Source organism: Macrotis lagotis, chromosome 4, assembly GCF_037893015.1.
Source record: "Macrotis lagotis isolate mMagLag1 chromosome 4, bilby.v1.9.chrom.fasta, whole genome shotgun sequence".
Classification (NCBI taxonomy): Eukaryota; Metazoa; Chordata; class Mammalia; order Peramelemorphia; family Peramelidae; genus Macrotis; species Macrotis lagotis.
Window position 1 is genome coordinate 221,379,881 of NC_133661.1, and position 22,328 is coordinate 221,402,208.

Sequence of the window (22,328 nt, forward strand, 5' to 3'; positions counted from 1 at the left end):
AGTCCTGTTCCCAGTACAGAGGACAGACCTCAGTGGTCTCTCTCCACTCCCCTACCTAGGTTGAACACTGAAGGTTCAGTTGCCTGGGGGTTCCTGCTTACCTGGCTCACCTGCTTCCATTATCTGGATCTGGGCTGCCAAGGCCATGCTGCTTGCTGAGTTCCCTGAGGGCTGGGCTTCACATGCTAGTTCTGAAAGAAGTGCCCCCACTTCACTGATCTTCCAAGTTACTCCCAGGGGTGTAGGTCAGGAAACTGCCCCTGCTGCCATGAGCTGTGGCTCCCAGGCATCCTGGGGCTGCCTCTGAGAGGCTGAAGTTCCTTCACTCTGGTGGCCACCCCTCCAACATCATGGAGCGGAGCCTTTCCACTATTTTCCAGGTTACCTTGGGCTTGAGAACTGTCTCACTGGATCCCTCTATGGGTTTTGTCTCTCAGAAATCTCGTCCTTATTTTATGAGTTTTGAGAGAGAGCACCCAAGAGAGGCTCTTCTTCGGTCACCATCTTGGCTCTGCCCCCCTCTTGGAGTGAACTCTAAACTTGAACTTGGAAAATCTGAATTCAAGTGTAAGTTCTATCATGTACCAGATATGTGTCATTGAGCAACTTGCTTAAACTTCATGAGATTCAGGTTCATCCTTTAAATCAGTGGTGATAAGAGGGCTATTGTTAATGGTAGAATTTTACCATGTAGTTAAACACATTGTATAATTCATAAAGGTGGGTAGAATGATGTAGATAGAGAATGCCAAGAAGGAAATGCAGTTCAAGGGTACATTTGTGACTTTTCTGCAATGTGAGAGTTGCAGAGAGATGTTGAAGAGGTCCAGGGTCCCAGAGCAAGTTTGTATCAAAGGTAGTATTTCAATTCATGTTCCCTGTTCTAAATTTGGATTTCAACTCACCATGCCAAGGTTACCTAAACTATTACTATCCAGATTTCATTTTTCTTATTTTTTCATTGGCATTTTATCAGAAATAATTCTATATACCAAGTAAAGATGAGATGGTAGAGTAAATGGAGGAACTTGCCTGAACTCTCTCAAGTTTCTCTCCAAATAAATTTCAATAACTCCTCAAAATGAATTCAGGAGGAGTAAAAACAACAAAAGAATAGGATAAAATGATTTTCCAAAACAATTTAGAAGTTCATCTGGAAAGGTCTGTGTCACTGCAACTCCAATGAGATTGCAGGTCATGCCCTAGAAAACCAGAAGCAGGATTTGGGGTTACTGAATCAATAATGGTGACTTCTGGAGTTTTTTACTCCATAGACAAGAAGTGGGTCAGACAGGAGGATACAGGAGATTTTTGCTGGCACAGGGTGTAGGACTCTGTTTCATTGCCCATATAATCTTCTGGGTTTCAGTTACAGAATAGAGACTAACACCAGCAGAAGTGGGGACTCTGGTGCTTGTGTTTGTGGTCACTCAAAGACCAGAGCATAGGCCAGGAGAATGGTGACTTCACCTTGATCATACTGAAAACTTATAAACCTCCAGAATTAGTTCTGAGAGCAGTAGCAAGAAAAACCTGAAGCCTAGGACAGTTTCCCCTCCACTTCTGGAGCAAAGCCTAATTTTAACATTAAGTTAAAAGTCAAGAAATAGACTATTAAATGAACAGAAATTTAAAAAAATCTGACCATAGAAAGCAACTACCATAACAGAAAAGATCAAAACACAAACTCAGAAAAGGACATCAATGCCAAATGGCTACATGTTAAGTCTCAAAAAAAAGTGAATTGGTATCATAGAAAGAATTGTTGGAGGAATTCAAAAAGGATTTTGAAAATTAAATAAGAGAGGAGGAAGAAAAAATGGAAGGGGAAGTGATGCAAGAAAATCATGAAAAAAGTCAACAAGTCAGGTAAAGGAGGCACAGAAAAATGTTGGGGGGAAAATAACACCTTAATAAATAAAATAGACCAAATGATAAAAGAGGTACAAAAAATCATTGAAGAGAATACTTTAAAAAGCAGAATTAGCCAAATGGGAAAAGATGTGCAAAAATTCACAAAAGAAAGGAACTCCTTAAAAATAGAACTAGTCAAGTGGAAAAGGAAATACAAAAGCTCACTGAAGAAAAGAACTTAGAAATCAGAACTGGACAAGTGAAAGCAAATGATCCTTGAGACATCAAGAAGTAGTAAAACAAATAAAATAAACAAGATAGAAGAAAATGCAAAATACATCCTCACAAAAAAAATAATGGGGGCAGCTAGGTGGTGCAGTGGATAGAGCGCCAGCCCTGGAGTCAAGAGTACCTGAGTTCAAATCCGGCCACAGACACTTAATACTTACTTAGCTGTATGGCCTTGGGCAGGCCACTTAACCCCATTGCCTTGTAAAAAAAAAACTAAAAAAAAATTAATGACCAGGAAAATAGATTGAGGAGAAATAATTTAAGAAGTAATAGATTACCTGAAATCCATGATTAAAAAAAAGGAACCTAAGCATCACATTTTAAGAAATTATGAAGGAAAACTGCCATGATATCCTTGAATCAAGAGGTAAAAAAATCCATTTAAAATAACTATAGATATTACAAAGGGCAATTAGGTGGCACAGTGGATACACTGCTAGGCCAAAAGTCAGGAAGACTAATCTTCTTGAGTTCAGACACTTACTAGCTATATGATCCTGGGTAAGTCATTTAACCCTCTTTGTCTCAGTTTCTCATCTGTAAAATGAGGTGGAAAAGGAAACAGGCAAGCCCACTCCAGTATCTTTTGTCAAGAAAACCTCATAGAGGGTCACAAATCAATGAACAAGAAACAACAATGAACATCAAAGAAAAAAAAGTATAGAATATGATGTGGTGGAATAAGGATTACCCTTACACAGAAAAAAGTATAATCTTTCAGGGGAATAATGGATATTAAATAGAGGATTTTCAAGCATTCTTTTGTTATACTTTTTAGCCAGCAATAGCCATTTTATTCTGAGTGGAGGCCCAATTAGAGGGAGCCACTGTGGAATGCTCCTAGTTGGTTTTCACCCAGCAGGCTCCAAGGACAGGCCCAAATAACCTGGGAGTTCCCTGGAGGCTGGCAAAGTGTGGGTGACTGGTAGACTAAAATCACTTTTGTGATATGTTTGTAAATCAAACCCATTTCTGGCTTGGTGACTGACCAGTATGAATGCCCATCTAGGCCAAGAGCCAGAAGATGGTGGCTACTTAGCTTCATTGCTGACATCTCAGATGGGGGTATCCTGGGCCTTGGTATCGGGAGCTTGGGAGCTCATCAACACAGTCCACTTCATGAGACAAGAGGGGACATACCCAGGGTCACAAAGTCAAATGCAGGGCCATCATTCTTTCCTGTAGAGCCTAGATGAGCTCATCCATAAAACAAAAGCTATTAGAATAATAGATTAAAAACAACAATCCTACAATATACTGTTTACACACACCACACACACACACACACACACTTGAAGCACAGACATACATATATAGAGTAAATGTTAGGATCTGGAGTATAAACTATTGTGCTTCAGAAGAGGTTTAACAAAAAAAGTAGGGATAAAGAAAAAAGAGCTAATTAAAAAATATAAACAGGGAAAACACATTTTGCTAAAAGGTACCAGAGACACTTGGAATTTCTGTCACTCTCTGGGTAGTTGGATAGGCATCATGATGTTGCCCAGTGAAGCAGGCAGACTCATATTCCCACTGCCCTATGATTCACAAATTCTTGGATCAGGTAGCTGGTGAGCTTGGGGTGGGAGAACTCTCAGAGCAGCTGAGGGGCCCTAGCCTTCTCTCCTCATACTTGGGGGAGGTTTCTTCCCTAGTGCAATGTGTTCAAAAGGAAGATCAAATCTTAACCTAACTTAAATGTGAGAGAGAAAGGGGTTACTATTGCTAAATGTATAGTTTATTTTAATTTTTCTTAATATTTTGAAAAGAAAAGAGAAGATGGTTGTACTTGTCAGTGGACAATATATGCAATAGGAATGGGGCTATATCAGGACATGTGAAAAATCCAGTTTTAAATTGTTTAAGAGCTATGGTAATACTTTAAAAGTTGCTACTAAATCAAGTGAAAATACAGGGGAAAAGTTGAAATTTGAAATAATCATCAAAATATTTTCATTGATCTTTATGAAAGTTCTGTAACACATTATAACTTATTGGAATTATTTCAGTTGAAGCCAAAGTTTTCTAAGGTCTATGATAAAAAGATACTTTAAGACATAACAATGATGTAATATTTATTAACATCTCACCAACTAACTTTAGGTGCCTATAAGCACAAAACAGAATTTGCTAAATTTGAAGTGAAAACTACAGAAAAATTAGATGCTGCCAAAAAAACAAGTTTTAGAAGTGTCGAACTTAAAAAGAGTTTTAAAGTTAAGTTATGAAACTACAATTATTTAAAAAAATAAGACTAGGAAGTTTGAAGATGATCAACCTAAAAAGATTTTTAAAGAATTTCATAAGGATTGAGTAATAAACCAAAAATAAAGTGAATTTTGTGAAATATAGTAAATGACATATTTCTTAAGCAAACTCCAGACATACTTCTCTCCATTGAGTTTTTTATTCAGCAAAGACTCCTAGGATTTGTACCTTTTAAACAATTTGTTTATGCATATGTAATTATAAAATGCATCATGCAAGCATTTTGCTAATCCACTGAGGGCATGCATGTCTGTGACAACAAACTCTTTTTTGTGGGGGGGGGATCAGAATATTTTTGCTTTGTTTTTTAATCATATTGTAAATAATGCTTAGTAACTTGCATGAGAAGTTTTCAGTCTTAAGCATACTTTTGGTATAAATGTCTTTCTCAGAATATAGAATTATGGTTTTTAAAAACTGAATTTGTCCTTACTACTTAACAGTAGGCTTGTCTATTTTGTAAATGCTATAGAGAAATGAATCCTTCCTTACCTGCAATGATCACTTTATGTGAAACCCATGGACTTAGAATATTGAAAATAATAGAACCATGCTGGTTACCAGTACATTTTAGTAGTATGAAGTATAGTGAAAATGTAAACTGCATAACTCCAAGGTTATCTGGGAAAATACCCAATGCTGGTGGACAGTATTGAAAGTTTTCTGTTTCTCACTTTCTCCATCTTGAAGGGACACTTTGTACTCTGTCTAATGGATAAAGTCTAACCAATGAAACACAATAGGAAACTCATTAAGGACTTATCAATGTCAGACCTGGATTCAGGAAGACTAATCTTCATGAATTCAAATCTGACCTCAGATATTGTATAACACTGGGTAAGTCATTTAACCTTACTTGTCTTAGTTTGCTTATATGTAAGATTAACTGGATTAGGAAATGACATTGTGATATGTTGCAGTGATATAAACAGTAATGATTTTTAGGTAACATAGATTCTTTTTAGCAAAAAAAAATTCATCATGATAATCACCCTAAATAAGTGAAAGATGAAAAAGCACTTCCTACTTTGTGCTGTTTGAGATACAAATAGAAAAAATAAGACAGTTTCTGCACTGAAAATTCTATTAGAATGGAACAACAAATACTAGGAGAATTCACCTATAGAAAGAATGGAAAGACCAAGTTTTCCTTACTAGATGTTAAGACCCAGGAATTTAGAAGTTTCAAAAGCTGATAAGATGTTAGGGCCAAATGGTATGGACAACAAACAGAGTGCCAGATGGTAAGATTAGAATCTATGCTCAGAAACTAGTCAAATGGTAAAATAAGTGTGAACTAAATAGTGAAGATATAAATAATAAAAATGCTACATGGATTCAATGACTAAACCAAGCACCTATAATTTTTTTCTCTTAGTGAATAATTTTTACCACCATTTCTACTTTCAATGACATTAACTAATGGGAAAAATTAATTCTTAATTATCCTACAATTTGGGTTCTAACATTTTTTGAATATAAGACCTTAATCAAGTTTCCTTATCTCTCTGATTCTCCATTTCCTTATGTGTTAAGTCATGATAATAATCTTTTTTACCACCTTGGACTACAAGACATTGTGAAGAAATTATCTTGCAAATTACAGAATGTTCTAAAAACGGTAGATATTTATTGGACCTTTGGTCTGTATCTAGCACTAGCCTAAGTGACATTAAAAATGATACTCTTCTTTCAGGATCATTTGTGCATAAAGAAGCAATCTATGGCATATGAGATAACCAGTACACTTTACTTCTTTAATTTCTTTCTTTGTACAAGCCTAAAGGATGAAATTGAGGTTCATGGTATAAAGACATTTTCCAAGTCAAAATTTATTGATGCACAAAGGATATAAGTGCACAGTTTTCCTCCCACTAAAGATAATTTTGTTGAAAGCACAAATAGAAAGTTTATGGCTTCTAATTTGGAAAATGTCTACTATTCAAGGTTCTCTGATGATTGTTCAAGTTTCTCTCTGGGAACAAAGCTTCAGTTGATCTAAATTGATTTCATTTATTTCCTCACTAAACATTCCTTCTGATTTTTTTTTGCTATCTGGTTTCTATCATAAGATTACTATTGTTTTCACAGTTCACAGAATTATAGACAATTGGGTAAAAAAAAATCAACTTGTTATCCTACTCCAAGTCCTTTCCTTTATAGAGGAAAGTCCAGAGAGGAGAACTGGTTTACTAAGGCATGTGCACATCAAGTTAGTGCCAATGCTGATAGTTCACCACCAAATTCAGTGACCTTAATTCTATTCTCATGCTCATTGTTGTCTCTGAAATACTTAACACCATGGACCATTTTACAACACTCATACTCTGACTTCCCCAAAAACCACTTTAAGCTCTGTGTAACTACCAGTCTAATATTTCTGAAACATGGTTCTCATTATGTACTTGTTCTATTTAACAACTAAAGGTTCCTCAAAGCTCATCAATGCAAGATTTCTTATTTTCTAATTTCTATAATTTGGCCATACATCATCTATCCAGCTGGTGTGTCAGAATCACTAAATATGATGTCATGCTTTCTCAATGAGTCCTAAACTCACAGTATTACTTTTTATTCATGTAATTCTATAGATGGAATGTTATCAATTGATTTTCCTACCATGCCTGCTACTGTTATTCAGTCTTTTTAGTTATGTATCTCTTTTAGGGACCCCATGTGAAATTTTCTTGGCAAAGGCATGGGAGTGGTTTCCCATTTTCTTCTCCAGCTCATTTTACAGATAAGGAAACTGAGACAAAAAGAATTAAGTGATTGCCCAGAGTTGAACATCTAATAAAATGTCTGAATTCAGAGTATGAGTTTTCTTGACTCCAAGGACAGCATCAAACACCACATCATGCACAAGATTGTTTTTCCCCAGTGTTCTCCTGAGTTACTGAACTCTTCCTTCTCAAACTATCTACTGTATTTATCTAATCCATTTCTCCTTAAATTGAATTGCTGCCATTTTTTTAAAAACTTAAATTATAAAATGATGCTACAATGGGAATGATTCTAATGTACTTTTTTGCTTCAGATAACTATATATATGTACATATATATAATATATAAAATCATTTATTTTTTTAATTTTCTTATTTATTTAAGGCAATGGGGTAAAGTGACTTGCCCAAAGTCGCATAGCTGGGTATTTATTGAGTGTCTGAGGCTGGATTTGAACTCAGCTCCTCCTGACTCCAAGGCCCGTTCTCTAGCAATTGCACCACCTAAGCTGTCCTAAATCATTCATTTTTAGTACTCATGTTTCCCTCCTTCGATTGATCTCCATCCTATTAATTAATGCTCTTACCCTTTCAAAACCACAAAAGTTTGCTCTTGAAAACTGAAAAGAAAAAAAAAGGAGAAAAATAACTATGTCTTCAAATGAGAGAGTAAAACAAGAAGTATAACAAGAAGCTAAAGTTGTAATAGGGAGATATAGATTTGATTTATCTCAAAGTGAAACTTGTCAGGAATTGAAGTTAACTTCTGCAGAATCTCCCCTGCCCTATTTTACTTATCTCTCTCACTCTGGCTAGCCCCGAAAGACATTATTAAAATACTACCATGAAAAGTACATATCAAGGTATCTTTTTCCTTCTCCTAACTCCTCTTCTTTCCCACTACTCAATTTTGTTATTATTTCCATTTAATGTAGTGTATACCCTAAATCTCCCCATCTTCAGGACATATATATTTGTTATCTGTTAACATAACATTCAGTAAATCCTTTAATGAAATGATCTTCATTTTCCCTATGATGCTTCATCTTGCCCCTTGTGGTTCTCAATTTATTGTCCTGCATTATTTTCATAGTACAATAAGGGACAATTCGATTTCCAGCAATGGAAAGGCTTTTATATGTCTTCTTAAGTTTTTCTCAAGTTAGAACAAATTCTAATCTATGAGACACCACAAATGGTATACCAAATATATATCAACTTAATGTTAGGGTGATATTTAAGATCAATGGCTATAAAGTTGAGACACATACCATTAAATGTTGCTTTGGATACCGAAGATCCTCACTTGTAAAAAGACCCAGTGAGGTGAGAAGTATTAAGTGATGGTTTGTTAAAACAACATCCACAAAGAAAAAATCTACGCAGTCTAAAAGAGGAAAAATGGTAATAGAAGTCATTATAAATTCACTTTATTAACATTGTTAGTGATCAGGATTTGGTGAGGATTTGAATTTACATCCTGAGCTTGTCATTTATTGACTATGTTACCTTGAATAAAATCAGTTAACCTCTCAAAGTCTTTATTTCATGATCTCTGAAATGAGGGTTTGGATTAGATAGCATGTATGGTCCCTTAAAACTCTTAAATTTTGGGTTCTTTAATATCCTGAATAATCCTTGGCTCTGAGTACTCTGTTTTAATTTTGCCAATGAGAAAAGTAATATTTGGGGTAACTTATTTAACGATGTTATCTCAGTGTAATTCAGGAGATCAAATTCTAATTCCACTACTGATTTACTATTGAGCATTCGAGTATCACAATGTTTCTGATTCTTTACTTGTTTCTTCATGAAATTTGGAATCATTAGACTGGTCATAAATGTTATGTGACTTCATAAATATATAAGATCTCATACTCTTAGTAATTTGGGATGATGATATTTATAAATAACACTTAAGAGGATATCTAATATGATCCCCTCATTTTATATGTGGAGAAATTGAGAGGAAAAGTCTTGCCCAAGTTTGTCTCAAAAGATGGGCATAAGGGGCGGCTATGTGGTGCAGTGGATAAAGCACCGGCCCTGGAGTCAGGAGTACCTGGGTTCAAATCCAGTCTCAGACACTTAATAATTACCTAGCTGTGTGGCATTGGGCAAGCCACTTAACACCACTGCCTTGCAAAAACCTAAAAAAAAATATGGGCATAGGAGAAATTCTTCCTGAAAACTTGGTAAAAAAAATTACCTTCAGATAATAGAGTGCAAATATTTTCTGTCAAATTGTACCATGAAATACCATTGTCATCCCAAAATCCAGACATAGTCAAGCCTAAGTAGACACCTAAATAAGAGAAAAAAATTAAATTTCCTTGGATAAGAAAATTTGATTTCTTTATTTTAGTTATAATGAGAATATGCAATAGAATTTTTTACATTTCACATTGAGTAAGCAGCATGAGAAGGTTTACTGAAAAGTCAATGGGTATGGACCTGAAAAGATGGGGAACCTCTGTTCTGAACCCATCATATGAACCATCGCTCAGAAGAAAGGAGACATAAAGCCCAGGCCTAACTTTAAAACCTTTCTGCTATTCTCAGCCTAGACCAGATTCCTTGTTCCTTCTTGCATTCCAACAGTTTACAAGCTTTTTGGTCCTCTGTTCTCTTGGTGCAAACCATCAGGCTATGTCTAAATGAGGAAAAATTTTAAAAATTAAAAGGAGTAAGAAATATTAATTAGCCTTGAATCTATTTTAGACAGATTTACAGCAACTGGTCACTTGGCAGAAATTCTTTGACCTACAAGTAAGTTATTCCTTCTTTATTACATTTCTTCACTTTTTTGGAGGGGGGATTCTTTTTTCAGCTTTCCTAACATTCCCATTTTATGAATGAATATCTGAGTGTTTTCTGGTATAGAATGATTTTGGTACAAGATAATCATTTCTCATATTTTTATAGTGCTTGTCAGTTTACAAAGCTCTTCCCTCATAACAATACTCAAGGCAAGGAGATGGGACAAATGTCATTATACCCCTTTTGCAGATGCAGAAATTGAGCATCTCAGTAATTAACTGAACTACTCATGGTACCAAAGTTGTCAAGGAGCTGAGCTGGTACTTAACCTAAATTCTTCTTAGAGTGCCCACTGTGTAAAAAGCACTGTGTTATGTGCTAGTCATATTCATTCTTTTAACAGATTTTTTATTTCACTGATGTAAATAACCCTTCCATTAGTGTAGCTTGCAACATATTCTGCCTTCTTTTTTTTTCCTTTTTCCAATGCCTTCAGCAATCTCCCTAAAAGAAGTGGGAAAAGTAGCAAACTTTCTAGTTCTTGAGAAAGCCATTTTCACTAGGACCCTTTATTTACTTTCTTCTAAATCTTTTAAAACATTTGTATTTGTGATTCTGGTCTCATCATTATTGTGAAACTTCTATGCCTACACTTGCCAAAGATTTTCTAATTGCCAAAATATAGCATTCTATCAATCATGATCCTTCTTAACCTCTCTGAAGAGTTTCACAACTCAAAGATTGTCTTAACACTGTTCTCTGGTTCTCCCCTTATGTCTGATGACTTCTCATTCTCTTTTGTTTTTTCATCTATATCACCAGCTCTACTACCAACCACTGAACACTATTTGCATTAAAGAATGGCTCAATTTAAAATCATCAGCTTACCTTCAAGACGTTTATCACATACGACACCAAGTACTACCACATCATTAGCACAGGGGCATTTTGCTACCCTAATATTTTTCACATGTGGAATCATCTTATGAAACGTATTATGACTTATTCGGTTCCCAAGTTCCCACTGAAGAATAGGTTCTGTGGAATAATCAGATTTTGATGTTAAAATTCATCCTTATACCATGGAAACAATGTAAAGACTAACAGACTGCTTTCTGGGGGTGGGAGAAGGGAAGCAAAATTAGGGGGGAAATTGTAAAACTCAAAATAATAAAATTTTTCTAAGGAAAAATAATCTTGCATTTCTAAAAAAGGAAATATTTAATCATCTACTTTTAAAAGCTTTAAGGAGGTAATACATTAATTCTCTACAGGGCATCTCTAGATGCTACTCTACTACTTCAAACTTAACAAATCTAAACTTTTCATTTTAAGTCTGTCCTTCCTTTCTGTTTTCATTATTTCTATCAGTGAAATAAATATCTATATTTTTGCAACCAATATTTTTTGTATGAGTTCAAGTCAACAAATAGAACATTGCCCAAAGAACTCAACTTGAGAATAAGTCAAAGGGTAATCAAGGAATTAAGACTGGGTGTGACACACTACAATCATATTCAGAGTATGTTCAACACAAAGGAAGTGCTTAATAAATGTCTGTTGAATTGCCAATGTTTCTAGGACTGAGAAAATGTCACATGGTGATAGAAACAGGGAGAGATAAATTTGTCTTATCAGGATAAAAATCATTTTTGGTGATTCAATTATAATTGTGATTCAATAGAAGTCATTCACTACTACCATTTTAGAATTACTGCACCATACTTTTGATTGTTTTTATACTAAAGCAAGTTTTCAAGTCTCATGTTCTGAATGCACTAAACTGTTAGAAGTCAGGTGATTTTCTCTTAGTTAAAAGAACAGAATTTAGCATACTAAATTGGGGTGCCAGACATAACCTTATTCACTAACAAGAACTTATTATTAATTCAATTTACCAAAACAATCATTAAATAAGATAGCTACATGACTTCCAGAAAGTCCCTTATTCTCTCTCTGCAAAAAAAAGAAAGTTTGAACTAGCTGGTCCCTGAATTCACTTTTCATTTTAACATTCTATGAATCCATGAGTTCAGTCTATGTTTAAAAGGCACAGTGGATAGAATGCAAGGTCTCAAGACCAGAGTGGAAATCTAGACTTGAATAGCAGCAATGGATGATTTTGGAAAAATCACTTAACTTTTGCCTGGTTTTGTTCCCTCATTTGTAATAAGAATTGAACAAAAGGACTTTAGCTTATAGGATTTCCTGTATCAAATGAGTTAACATATAAAGTACAAACCACAAGCACTATATAAAATGTTAGCTTTTATGATTTTGATTCTATTAACTACCCCCAAAAAAATAAATAGCACTGAACCTAACTTTCATTAATGAAGTCTGACAGTGTTATTTGCGTCTCATTTTTTACCTCGGATAAGATCCAACAGTGTCCCTTCAGTAGTATAAGTAGTTAATCCATCTTGTAATGAAACACTTACAAACCATTGTTCTATCGGTGCAATATCTATTATGCAAACAATGAATAAAGAATAAATTAATTCCTATACACAATGGCAACAAATGACACTCTTATGTGAAATGGAAACAATGTCCCAATTGAGACATCAACCTCATTCTTAAAGGAATGTTAGGGTTATGTTTTCAAACTGAAAGAAGCTTTGTATGAGATAAAGTTCAATTCCAAATTTTTACACATGATACAATTGAGATATAGAGAATTTAAGTGATCTTTATAAGGTCTCACAGATATTAAGAAGATTTGAACCAAGGTTCTGTGCTTCCAAATGCATTTCTTTTCCTACAGATTTTTATTAATAGAATGATGGGAGAACGGAACAAATATGAGTTGATTTCCCCTTGCATGTCTGATGATTTGTCGATCTCTTGTTTTTCATCCACATCATTGATATTGATCCCAGAATTCTTTTATATGCAATTTGAACATTATTTCTCAGGCTTCCTCCTTCATAGAGGAACATCTGAATTCACGATAAGATCATTTTTAAAAGTATATTAGAAGTGTTTATTTTCATAGAATTATTGGATATTATCTTTGAAAGTCCAATCATATCTGTTATGCTAACTGAAGCATCATTCTCTTCTACAACTTTCCTAACAAGGGGTATTCTAGATATCACTGAAATACCTCCAGAAATTGGAAAAATCATTCCCTAACAAAAGTACCCATAAGACTTTTGTTCAACTCTAATATGAATTTATTTCCTTAAGTTGAGCCTAAATCTAACATAATTCTGACATTTGTGATCAAGTAAAATATGGTGGTTTTATCTCCTGAAACACAAGACATCATATACAACATTCTGCCTTCATCCATGCTTCATATATTGTCCTTTTGCATTCTAGATTCCTTTCAGATTCTTTAATTCTTTTGTATTTGATTAAACTTTCCTGCATTCCTAGATTTCTTTCTAATTTCTACCTTTCATAATTTTAATCTACTTGCCATGTGAAGCCTCCTTTGCTATGACACAGATTCCTCACATTCCTTATTAGCATTCGATACTTTCTCACATTTAATTTTCTCTAACATCTCACTTGACCATTTTACCTTTATTTTAAGAAATTTTGGCTCCTTAGACCACTCAATCAACATAATATGGAGGATAGATTAACTGAAATCCAGGAAGGTTAAAATCTAGGTTAATGTCCTGTTTGTAGCATCTATACCTAAATAAGGTCTTTGAGTAAAGAAACTGCTTGATTACATATCACATTTATGTGTTCCTAACACATACTACACAATCACAGATTCTGAATTGGTTGAGCCCTCAGAGGACATTCTTATCCAACCCATTCCATTCTTGAATAGAAATATTATTGAATAATAATAATGATGATGATGATGTTTCCTTCTAGACTCACCAAAAATATATGAAGGAGAAGACAGTGGTTAAATGTTTAGAAATTTACTGGCATTTTGACATTAAAAATGAAACAAAAAATTGTCAAATAATGACTACTCAATGACAGTGTAAATGTTTGCTTTTAGACTTTTAAAATAGTTATCTAAAAAAGAATCTTTCCTTCTGTAGAGGCCTTTGAGGGTTACACTGTATATTGAATTGATGTTGTGATGAATGATAAGAAGAGAAGGGAAGATTTAAAAAAAAGAATGCATTTTAAAAGATTCTGACTTCAATTTTTTTCAATGAGATGAAAAAACAATTCTTAACATTCATTCTTTTAAACTTTGAAATCCAATTTCTGCTACCCTGTCCCTCTCCAACCATCCCTTAGACAATTTGATCTAGATTATATATGTGAAATTAAGAAAAACAAATTTCCATATTAGTCATGTTTGGAAAGAAGACAGATTTTGAAAATACAAAAATTAAAGAAAGTGAAAATAATATGCTTCACTCTGCATTCAAAGTCCTTCAGTTCTTTCTCTGGAGGAAGATAGCATTTTTTATCATTAGTTCTTTTGGAATTGACTTGGATCATTGTACTTCTGAGAGTAAGTCCTTCACAGTTGATCATTATAAAATATTCCTATTACTGTATTATACAATTATACATTCTTCTACTCTGCTCACTACACTTTTCATCAGTTCATGTTAGTCTCTCTCTGTTTTTCTGAAATCACACAGTTCATCATTTCTTATACCACAATAATGTTCCATTACAACCATATGGACCAATTTGCTCAACCATTGCACAATTGATGGACTTCACTTCAAATTACAATTTTTTGCCACCACAAAAAGGCTGCTATAAATATTTTTACACATATAGGTTCTTTTCCTTTTTTCTTTTTTTTGGGGGGGGAATCTCATTGAGATACATACCTAAAAGTTCTTTTACAATCTTTTGGGCACAGTTTCCAATTAACAAAATGGCTGATCAAATTCCAATTCTACCAATAATGCATTAATGTTCTAATTTTTGCAAATCTTTAGTATTTATCATTTTCCTTTTCTGTTATATTACCTAATTCAATCAGTATGAAGTGTGAAAAGTTGTTTTAATTTACACTTACATGTTAATTTAATTTACATTTCTCTAATTAACAATGATTGAGTATTTTATATGACTTCATATCTAATTTTGCTGTCTGAAATTTACCTGTTTATATCCTCTGACCACTTATCAATTGGAGAATGATTTTTCAACCTTATTAATATGACTCAGCTCTTTATTATTTTTCAGAAATGAGATCTTTATTTGAGAAATGTATTGGGAAAAATTTCCCTACTTTTGTGCTTTCCTTTTAATGTAGAATGCATTGACTGTATTTGTGCAAAAACTTTCAATTTTAATATAATCAAATTATCCACTTTTCATATAATAATAATAATACTTTCTATTTATTGATCATAAATTCTTCCCTTTTCCATAGATCTGACAGAAAAAAATGATGCCTTATTCTACTATTTGGTTTATGGTATCAACCTTTATGTTTAGATTCTAAAATACCCATTTTGACCTTGTCTTGGTTTATTAGGATAGGGTAGAAGGGATCTTTGTCTAAACTTAGTTTCTGCTATACTATTTTCCTGGCAATTTTTGTCAGAGTGGGTCCTCCTCTCAAAATATAGGATCTTTAGATTTAACAAACACTAGATTACTGTGACCATTTACTACTGTTTATTGTGTACTTAAACTGCACCACCACACTATTTCTTAGCTAGTATCAGAGAGTTTTGATGAATACCATTGATATGGCATAACTTGGTCACGTTCCTTCAATTAATTTTATCATTAAATTCCATTGATATTCTTGACCTTTTGTTATTCTAGATAAATATTACTATTTTTCTAGTTCTATAAATTTTAGAAGTTTAATTGGCATGGCATAGAATAATTTAGGTAGAATTGTAATTTTTGTTATATTAACTCAGCCTGCACTATTTTCCTAGTTGTTTAGTTCCAACTTTGTGTGTGAAAAACATTAAGTAATTGTGTTAATATAGTTCCTGGGTTTGTCTAGGGAGGTACAGTCCCAAATGTTTTGTATAATCTATCACAGTTTTAATGGAATTTCTTTTTTTTAAGTGTTGCTGCTGGAATTTTTTGATAATACAAATGATTTATAAATGCAAATGATTTATGTGGATTAATTTTTTATGCTACAAATTGACTAAATTTATTGTTTCTACTAGCAGCTGATTATTTAAGATTCATAGATATTATATCATATCATCTTCAAAGATTGTTTGTTTTGTTTCTTCACTGCATATTCTGGTTTCTTCAATTTCTTTTTTCTCTTATTATTATAGCCATCATTTCTATTACAGCACTGAATAAGTATGGTGATAATGGGTACCCTTACTTCATTATAGATCTACATGAAATAGCTTCTAGCTTAATTAGAGATAATGTTTGTTAATGATTTTTAGATAACTGCTACTTATCTTTTTCAGAAAAATCATTATATATTTATTCCTATGTTCTTAAATATTTTTATTAGGAATGAGTACTATATTTCTTCAAAAAGTTTTTCTGCATATATCAATATAATTATGATTTTGTTCATTTTTGTTAGGGATATGATCAACTATATTTATGGTTTTCCTAATATTGAAAATAACAGAGGCATAGAAAGCCCAAATTCATGATATCTCACCCAGTCATGGTATAAGATTCTGGTGATATGTTGGTATAATCTCCATGCTAGTATTTTATTTAAAATGTTTTCCTTAATATTAACTAGGGGACTTCCAGCCAAGATAGTGGAAAGAAGACAGGCACAGTTCTAAAGTCTCCTGACCTTTCCCCATCTATGATATAAAACAAAACTCTTAACAGAAATCCAATCCACAAAACCCAGAAAGAAAAGTCAGGAGAAAGAACATCCACCTCAGGATTTGTCTTCCATAGTCTTGAGTGAGTCCAGGCATAGAGGGCAGATCAATGTGATTAGCACTGGGGTTGGAGCCTAGGAGCCTGAGAGCCCAAGAACTGGACCTGATTGATCAGCAGCAGGGCTAGACCATGGGCTACACCAGGGCTTGGGTCAACTAGGGCGCCGAGTCATTGATGTTGGCTCTGACCTTCTTGAGATTGTGGATAGGGCTGGGGGGAGAGTTCCTGTGCAAGAGAGCTGCAGACACCATACCTGGCCATCTCTGGTCAGGAGGAGCTCCCAGTCCATGCCTCCATTACAGCTGAAGCCTCTTCCCAGAAAAAAACACAATTACAGACTACTTTCTGCCACAGGCACAGGTGTGTGAACAGAAGAACCAACTCAGCTGACAATAGGGAGAAGGATGACCTCATCCCAGGGAAGAGCCCACCATTGATTGAAGACAAAAGTATTTAACAGCTTCAATCACTCCCTCCAGGCCAAGGGAGGAGGCCTCAATCAAGGTCAAAGACACTCCAGAGAAAGCAACCAGTACCACCTAATGGTCAACTGGAGAAATTACACTCAGTGATCCAATCCATTTTACTCCCTACTGGCCAACTGGAGATATGGCACACAGTGAGTAAAGCCCCTAAGGATCCCAAAACCAAACTTCTGTGAATTAGTCCCTCCCCAACTCAAAGTCTTAGGAAAATGAAGAAAGGTCAGCAGAAATGTGGATCCATAGAAAAATTCTTGGAAGGAAAAGACCCCTAACTCAGAGAGACCGAGAACCTCTGAGGAGAATATGATCTGGTCTCCAGCACAGAAAGACTACCCTGAAGAAATAAGGAAGTAGTTTAAAAGTCAATTGGAAAATTTGGGAAAAGAAACCCAAGAGAAGATTAACAACATGCAACAAGAAAACAAATCACTGGAAAATACAATTGGACAAATACAAAATAAGAAAAATTCTCTCAGATTCTCAATTGGACAAATACAAATTGAGATTCAATTGGGCAAATTAAAAAAGAAAATAATTCTCTAAAAACCTCAATTGGTCAAATGGAAAGCTCTTTCAAAAATAAAATTTACCAATTGGAAAGGAAGTTGCAAAAGGAAAATGAAGAAAACTCTCTAAAAAAATAGTGGAGTCTGTGGGAACTAATGACTTCATAAGACAGCAAGAGCCTGTTAAACAAAACCAAAGAATAAAAAAACAGAAGAAAATGCAAAATGCCTCAACAGCAAAAGCACTGACCTTGAGAATAGATTGAGGAGGGGCAATGTGAGAATTATTGGGCTTCCTGAAAACAATGAAGAGAAAAAAAAACGTGGATTAATATTACAGATCTAGTGATGGAAAATTGCCCTGCTATTATGGAACCAGAGGGCAAAGTAGTTATTGAAAGAATACATCAATCCCCTCTACAAAAAGACCCTAAAGTGAAAACACCAAGGAATGTTGTGGCCAAATTCCAGAACTATCAAATAAAAAAGAGAATCCTGCAAGCAGCCAGAAATAAACATTTCAAATACCAATGAGCAACAGTAAGGATTATGCAAGACTTGGCTGCATCAACATTAAGGGATTGAAGGGCCTAGAAAAAGATATTCAGAAGAGCAAGGGAGCTTGGAATGCAGCCAAAAATCCACTATCCTGCAAAGCTGAGACTTCTTTTTCAGGGGAAAATATGGACATTTAATGAAATGGAAGAATTCCAAAAATTTCTGATGAAAGGACCAAAGCTAAATAGAAAATTTGGACATCAAACAGGAGGTTCAAGAGACATAAGAAAAGGTAAAAAAAAGGCAGGTGGTAAAGAAAAAAACTGCTATCCAATAAGATGAAACTGACTATATCCCAGCATGGGCAAAAAGATTCTCATAAATCTCAAGAATTGTAAATCTATTAGACAGAATATACTTAGTTAGAAGTGATGGATACTCAGAATTTTCTATGACTCAGATAGAATCATTAAAAAAGCCTCCTCCTTAAAAAGGGGTACAGGAAGGAGATGGGAGGAAGGAGGGGATTGAATAGGGTAGATCTCATTACATTAAGAGGTACAAAAGACTTATGGTAATAGAGGGGATGAAGGGAGGAGATGAGAAACACTGGAATCTTCTTCTCTTCAGACTTGGCTTAAAGTTAACTTATATGCATACACAGTTACCTTAAAAAAAACTCTTACCTTTCAAGTATTAAAAGGGGGAAAGGGGAGGGGGTTGGAGACATGGAGGGGGAGAAAAAAGGGGGAACTAACAGAAGGAAGGCAAGGGAAAAGGGAAAAATTGACAGGGGAAAGAAAGGGGAGGGATGGATGTAGGAGGTCACACACTGAAGGGAATGGAATTCAGAAACAAAATACTGGGGATTACAGATAAAGGTGGAGTAAAAGGGGAAAAATACAAACAGAGGGAAAATAGCATGGAGAGCAATAAAGGGTTAGCAATTATAACTTTTAATGTGAATGCAATGAACTCCTCCTTAAAACATAAGCAAATAGCAGAGTGAATTAAAAACAAGAATCCTACAATATGTTGCTTCCAAGAAACTCACATGAAGCAGAGTGATACATATAGAGTAATGATAAAAGGTTGGAGCAAAATATATTTTGCTTCAGTGGAAATGAAAAAAAAATATCAGGGGTGACAATCCTTATCTCAGACAAAGCAGCTGCAAAAATGATTGTCAGTAAAAGAGATCAAGTAGCAAACTATATCCTCCTAAAAGGTACTATAGATAATAAAGTGATTTCAGTACTGAATATGTATGCACCCAATGGGATAGCATCCAAATTTTTAGAGGCGAAGCTGAAAGAACTACAGGAAGACATAGACTGCAAACTTTACTAGCGAGAGACCTCGACCTCCTGCTTTCAGATCTTGATAAATCGAATCATAAAAATCATAAAATAAACAAGAAACAAGTTGAGGAGGTAATACATTGTTAGAATACATAGATATGATAGACTTATTGAGGAAACTGAATGGGGATAGAAAGTAATATACCTTTTTCTCTGCAGTACATGGCACTTATACAAAAAGTGACCATGTACTAGGACATAAAAACCTAACAAATTTCAGAAAGGCATAAATAGTGAATACATCTTTCTCAGATTACAATGCAATAAAAATCATATGCAATATTCTGCCAGGAAGATATAGACCCAGAACTATTTGGAATCTGAATAACCCCATTTTAAAGAATGAGTGGATTAAACAACAAATTATAGAAAGTATTAACTATTTTATCCTAGATAATGACAGTAATGAAACAACATACCAGAACCTATGGGGATCACTCAAAGGGGCTGTCAGGGGATATATTAGATCTTTAAATGCTTACATGAATAAATCAGCAAAAGAGGAAATCAATGAACTAAAATTAGAAAAAGAACAAATTTTAAAATACCAAATTAGAAATTATAAAAATTAAAGTAGAAATTAATAAAAAGCAAAAGCAAAAAAATATTAATAAATGAAACCAAGAGTTGTTTTATGAAAAAAATAAAATTGATAAATCTCTGGTCAATTTGATTTAAAAAAAGAAAGAAGATAACCAAATGGCTTGTATCATAAATGAAAAAGGTGAACTCACTACCAATGAGGGGGAAATTAAAGTAATAAGTGGGAATTATTTTTCCCAACTCTATGCCAGTAAATTTGACAATCTAAGTGAAATGGATGAATATTTAAAAAAATATAAGTTGTCCAGGTTAAAAAAAAGAGGTTAAATACCTAAACAACCCTATCTCAGAAAAGGAAATTCAACAAGCCATCATTGAACTCCCTAAGACAATATCTCCAGGGCCTGATGGGCTCACAAGTGAATTCTATGAATCATTTAAGGAAGAGTTGGTTCCAATTCTATGGAAACTCTTTGGAAAAATAGGGGAAGATGGAACTCTGTCTAACTCTTTCTATGAAACCAATATGGTGCTGATACCTAAACCAGGAAGAATTAAAACAGAGAAAGAAAATTATAATCTTATCTCCCTGATGAATAAAGATACAAAAATCTTAAACAAAATCTTAGCAAACCGATTACAAGTTATCGTTAGGATAATACATCTTGACCAAGTAGGATTCATCCCAGGAATGCAGGGTTGGTTCAATATTAGGAAAACTGTTAGTATAATCAATTATATCAACAACAAACCTATCAGACATTATATGATCATATCAATAGATGCTGAAAAAGCTTTTGACATAATACAGCATCCATTCCTATTAAAAACGCTAGATTGTGTAGGAATAAATGGACTGTTCCTTAGAATAATAAGCAGTATCTACTCGAAACCATCAACAAGCATTATATTCAATGGGGAGAGGCTAGAGGCATTCACAATAAGATCAGGGGTGAAACAAGGATGCCCATTATCACCACTACTATTCAATATCATATTAGAAATGTTAGCTTCAGCAATTAGAGGAGAAAAAGAAATTGAATGAATTAGAATTGGGAAGGAATAGACAAAACTGTCGATCTTTGAAGATGACATGATGGTAAACCTAGAGAATGTCAAAAAATCATCCAAAATCTGCTGGAAATAATTTAACAAAGTTGCAGGATATAAAATAAGCCCTCATAAATCCTCAACTTTTCTATATATGACTAGCAAGATACAGCAGGAAGAGCTATAAAGGGAAATTTCATTCAAAGTAACAACTTTTTGAAAACAATTACAAAACACTTCTCACACAAATTAAATCAGATTTAAATAACTGGGCAAACATCAACTGAACATGAATAGGTCTAGCTAATATAATAAAAATGATAATTCTACCAAAACTAAACTACCTGTTTAGTACCCTACCAATCAAAATTCCAAAAAAAATTACTTTAATGAGTTAGAAAAAGTTGTAAGTAAATTCATATGGAGAAATAAAAAGTCAAGAATTTCCAGGGATTTAATGAAAAAAAGTTCAAAAGAAGGTAGCCTAACCCTATCTGATCTAAAAATTATATTATAAAGCATCAGTCATCAAAACTGTCTGGTATTGCTAAGAAATAGAGTAGTGGACCAGTGGAATAGACTGGGTGCAATAGCAAGAAATGATTATAGTAATCTGGTGTTTGATACAGCCAAAGAATCCAGCTATTGGGATAAAAACTCTGATAAAAACTGCTGGGAAGATTGGAAGTTAGTATGGAAGAAACTTAGATTATACCAACACCTCACACCCAAACTATTTGTTATGTGTCTATGAGATGCCTTTTGACTTTTCTTTGAAGCTGGCAGCAGTTCTTATTAGCTGTTTTACCTAAACCCACAAGAAGAATCAAGGGGAAGATACAGTTAGAGATCCTCTGACTAAACAATGTACACATGGGTGAAAGATGGTGGAGATGAACTGGTCCAGTGTCTTCCCTTCTCTCTTTTCTTCTCCTCTGGAGACATCCTATGTCCTTCTGCATCTCATGAATCAGTTCCAAAAAGTCCTCTCCAGCTCTGGTGATTTGTTGAGACTTTGTTTTATACAGAGAAAGCATCCAGCATTCACATCTCCAAACTAAGTATCGAATCCAATCAGCTCCTTCCTTCTGGCTTCCTTGGCTTCCAGCTACCAGACATGTGGAAATTCCTGGAGAGGGAACCCAAATCTATCTTCTTCAAGGTACCCTATTATCCTTTGGCCTCTCCTTCAAGACAGAT

General features: G+C 34.3%; 1 protein-coding gene across 5 annotated transcripts in view; it reads right to left on the reverse strand.

The window, feature by feature from the left end:
• The window catches only part of LOC141522202 (cation channel sperm-associated auxiliary subunit beta-like), a 204,147-nt gene that overhangs the window by 155,736 nt on the left and 26,083 nt on the right, over positions 1 to 22,328 (reverse strand). For all 5 annotated transcript variants that reach the window (XM_074235409.1, XM_074235408.1, XM_074235404.1 and 2 more), the window contains exons 6-10: positions 12,268 to 12,363; positions 10,785 to 10,934; positions 9,346 to 9,441; positions 8,408 to 8,523; positions 7,724 to 7,756 (exon numbers count right to left, since the gene is read on the reverse strand). In XM_074235409.1, the coding sequence (XP_074091510.1) occupies positions 7,724 to 7,756; positions 8,408 to 8,523; positions 9,346 to 9,441; positions 10,785 to 10,934; positions 12,268 to 12,363 (491 nt within the window). The remainder of the gene's footprint in view (positions 1 to 7,723; positions 7,757 to 8,407; positions 8,524 to 9,345; positions 9,442 to 10,784; positions 10,935 to 12,267; positions 12,364 to 22,328) is intronic.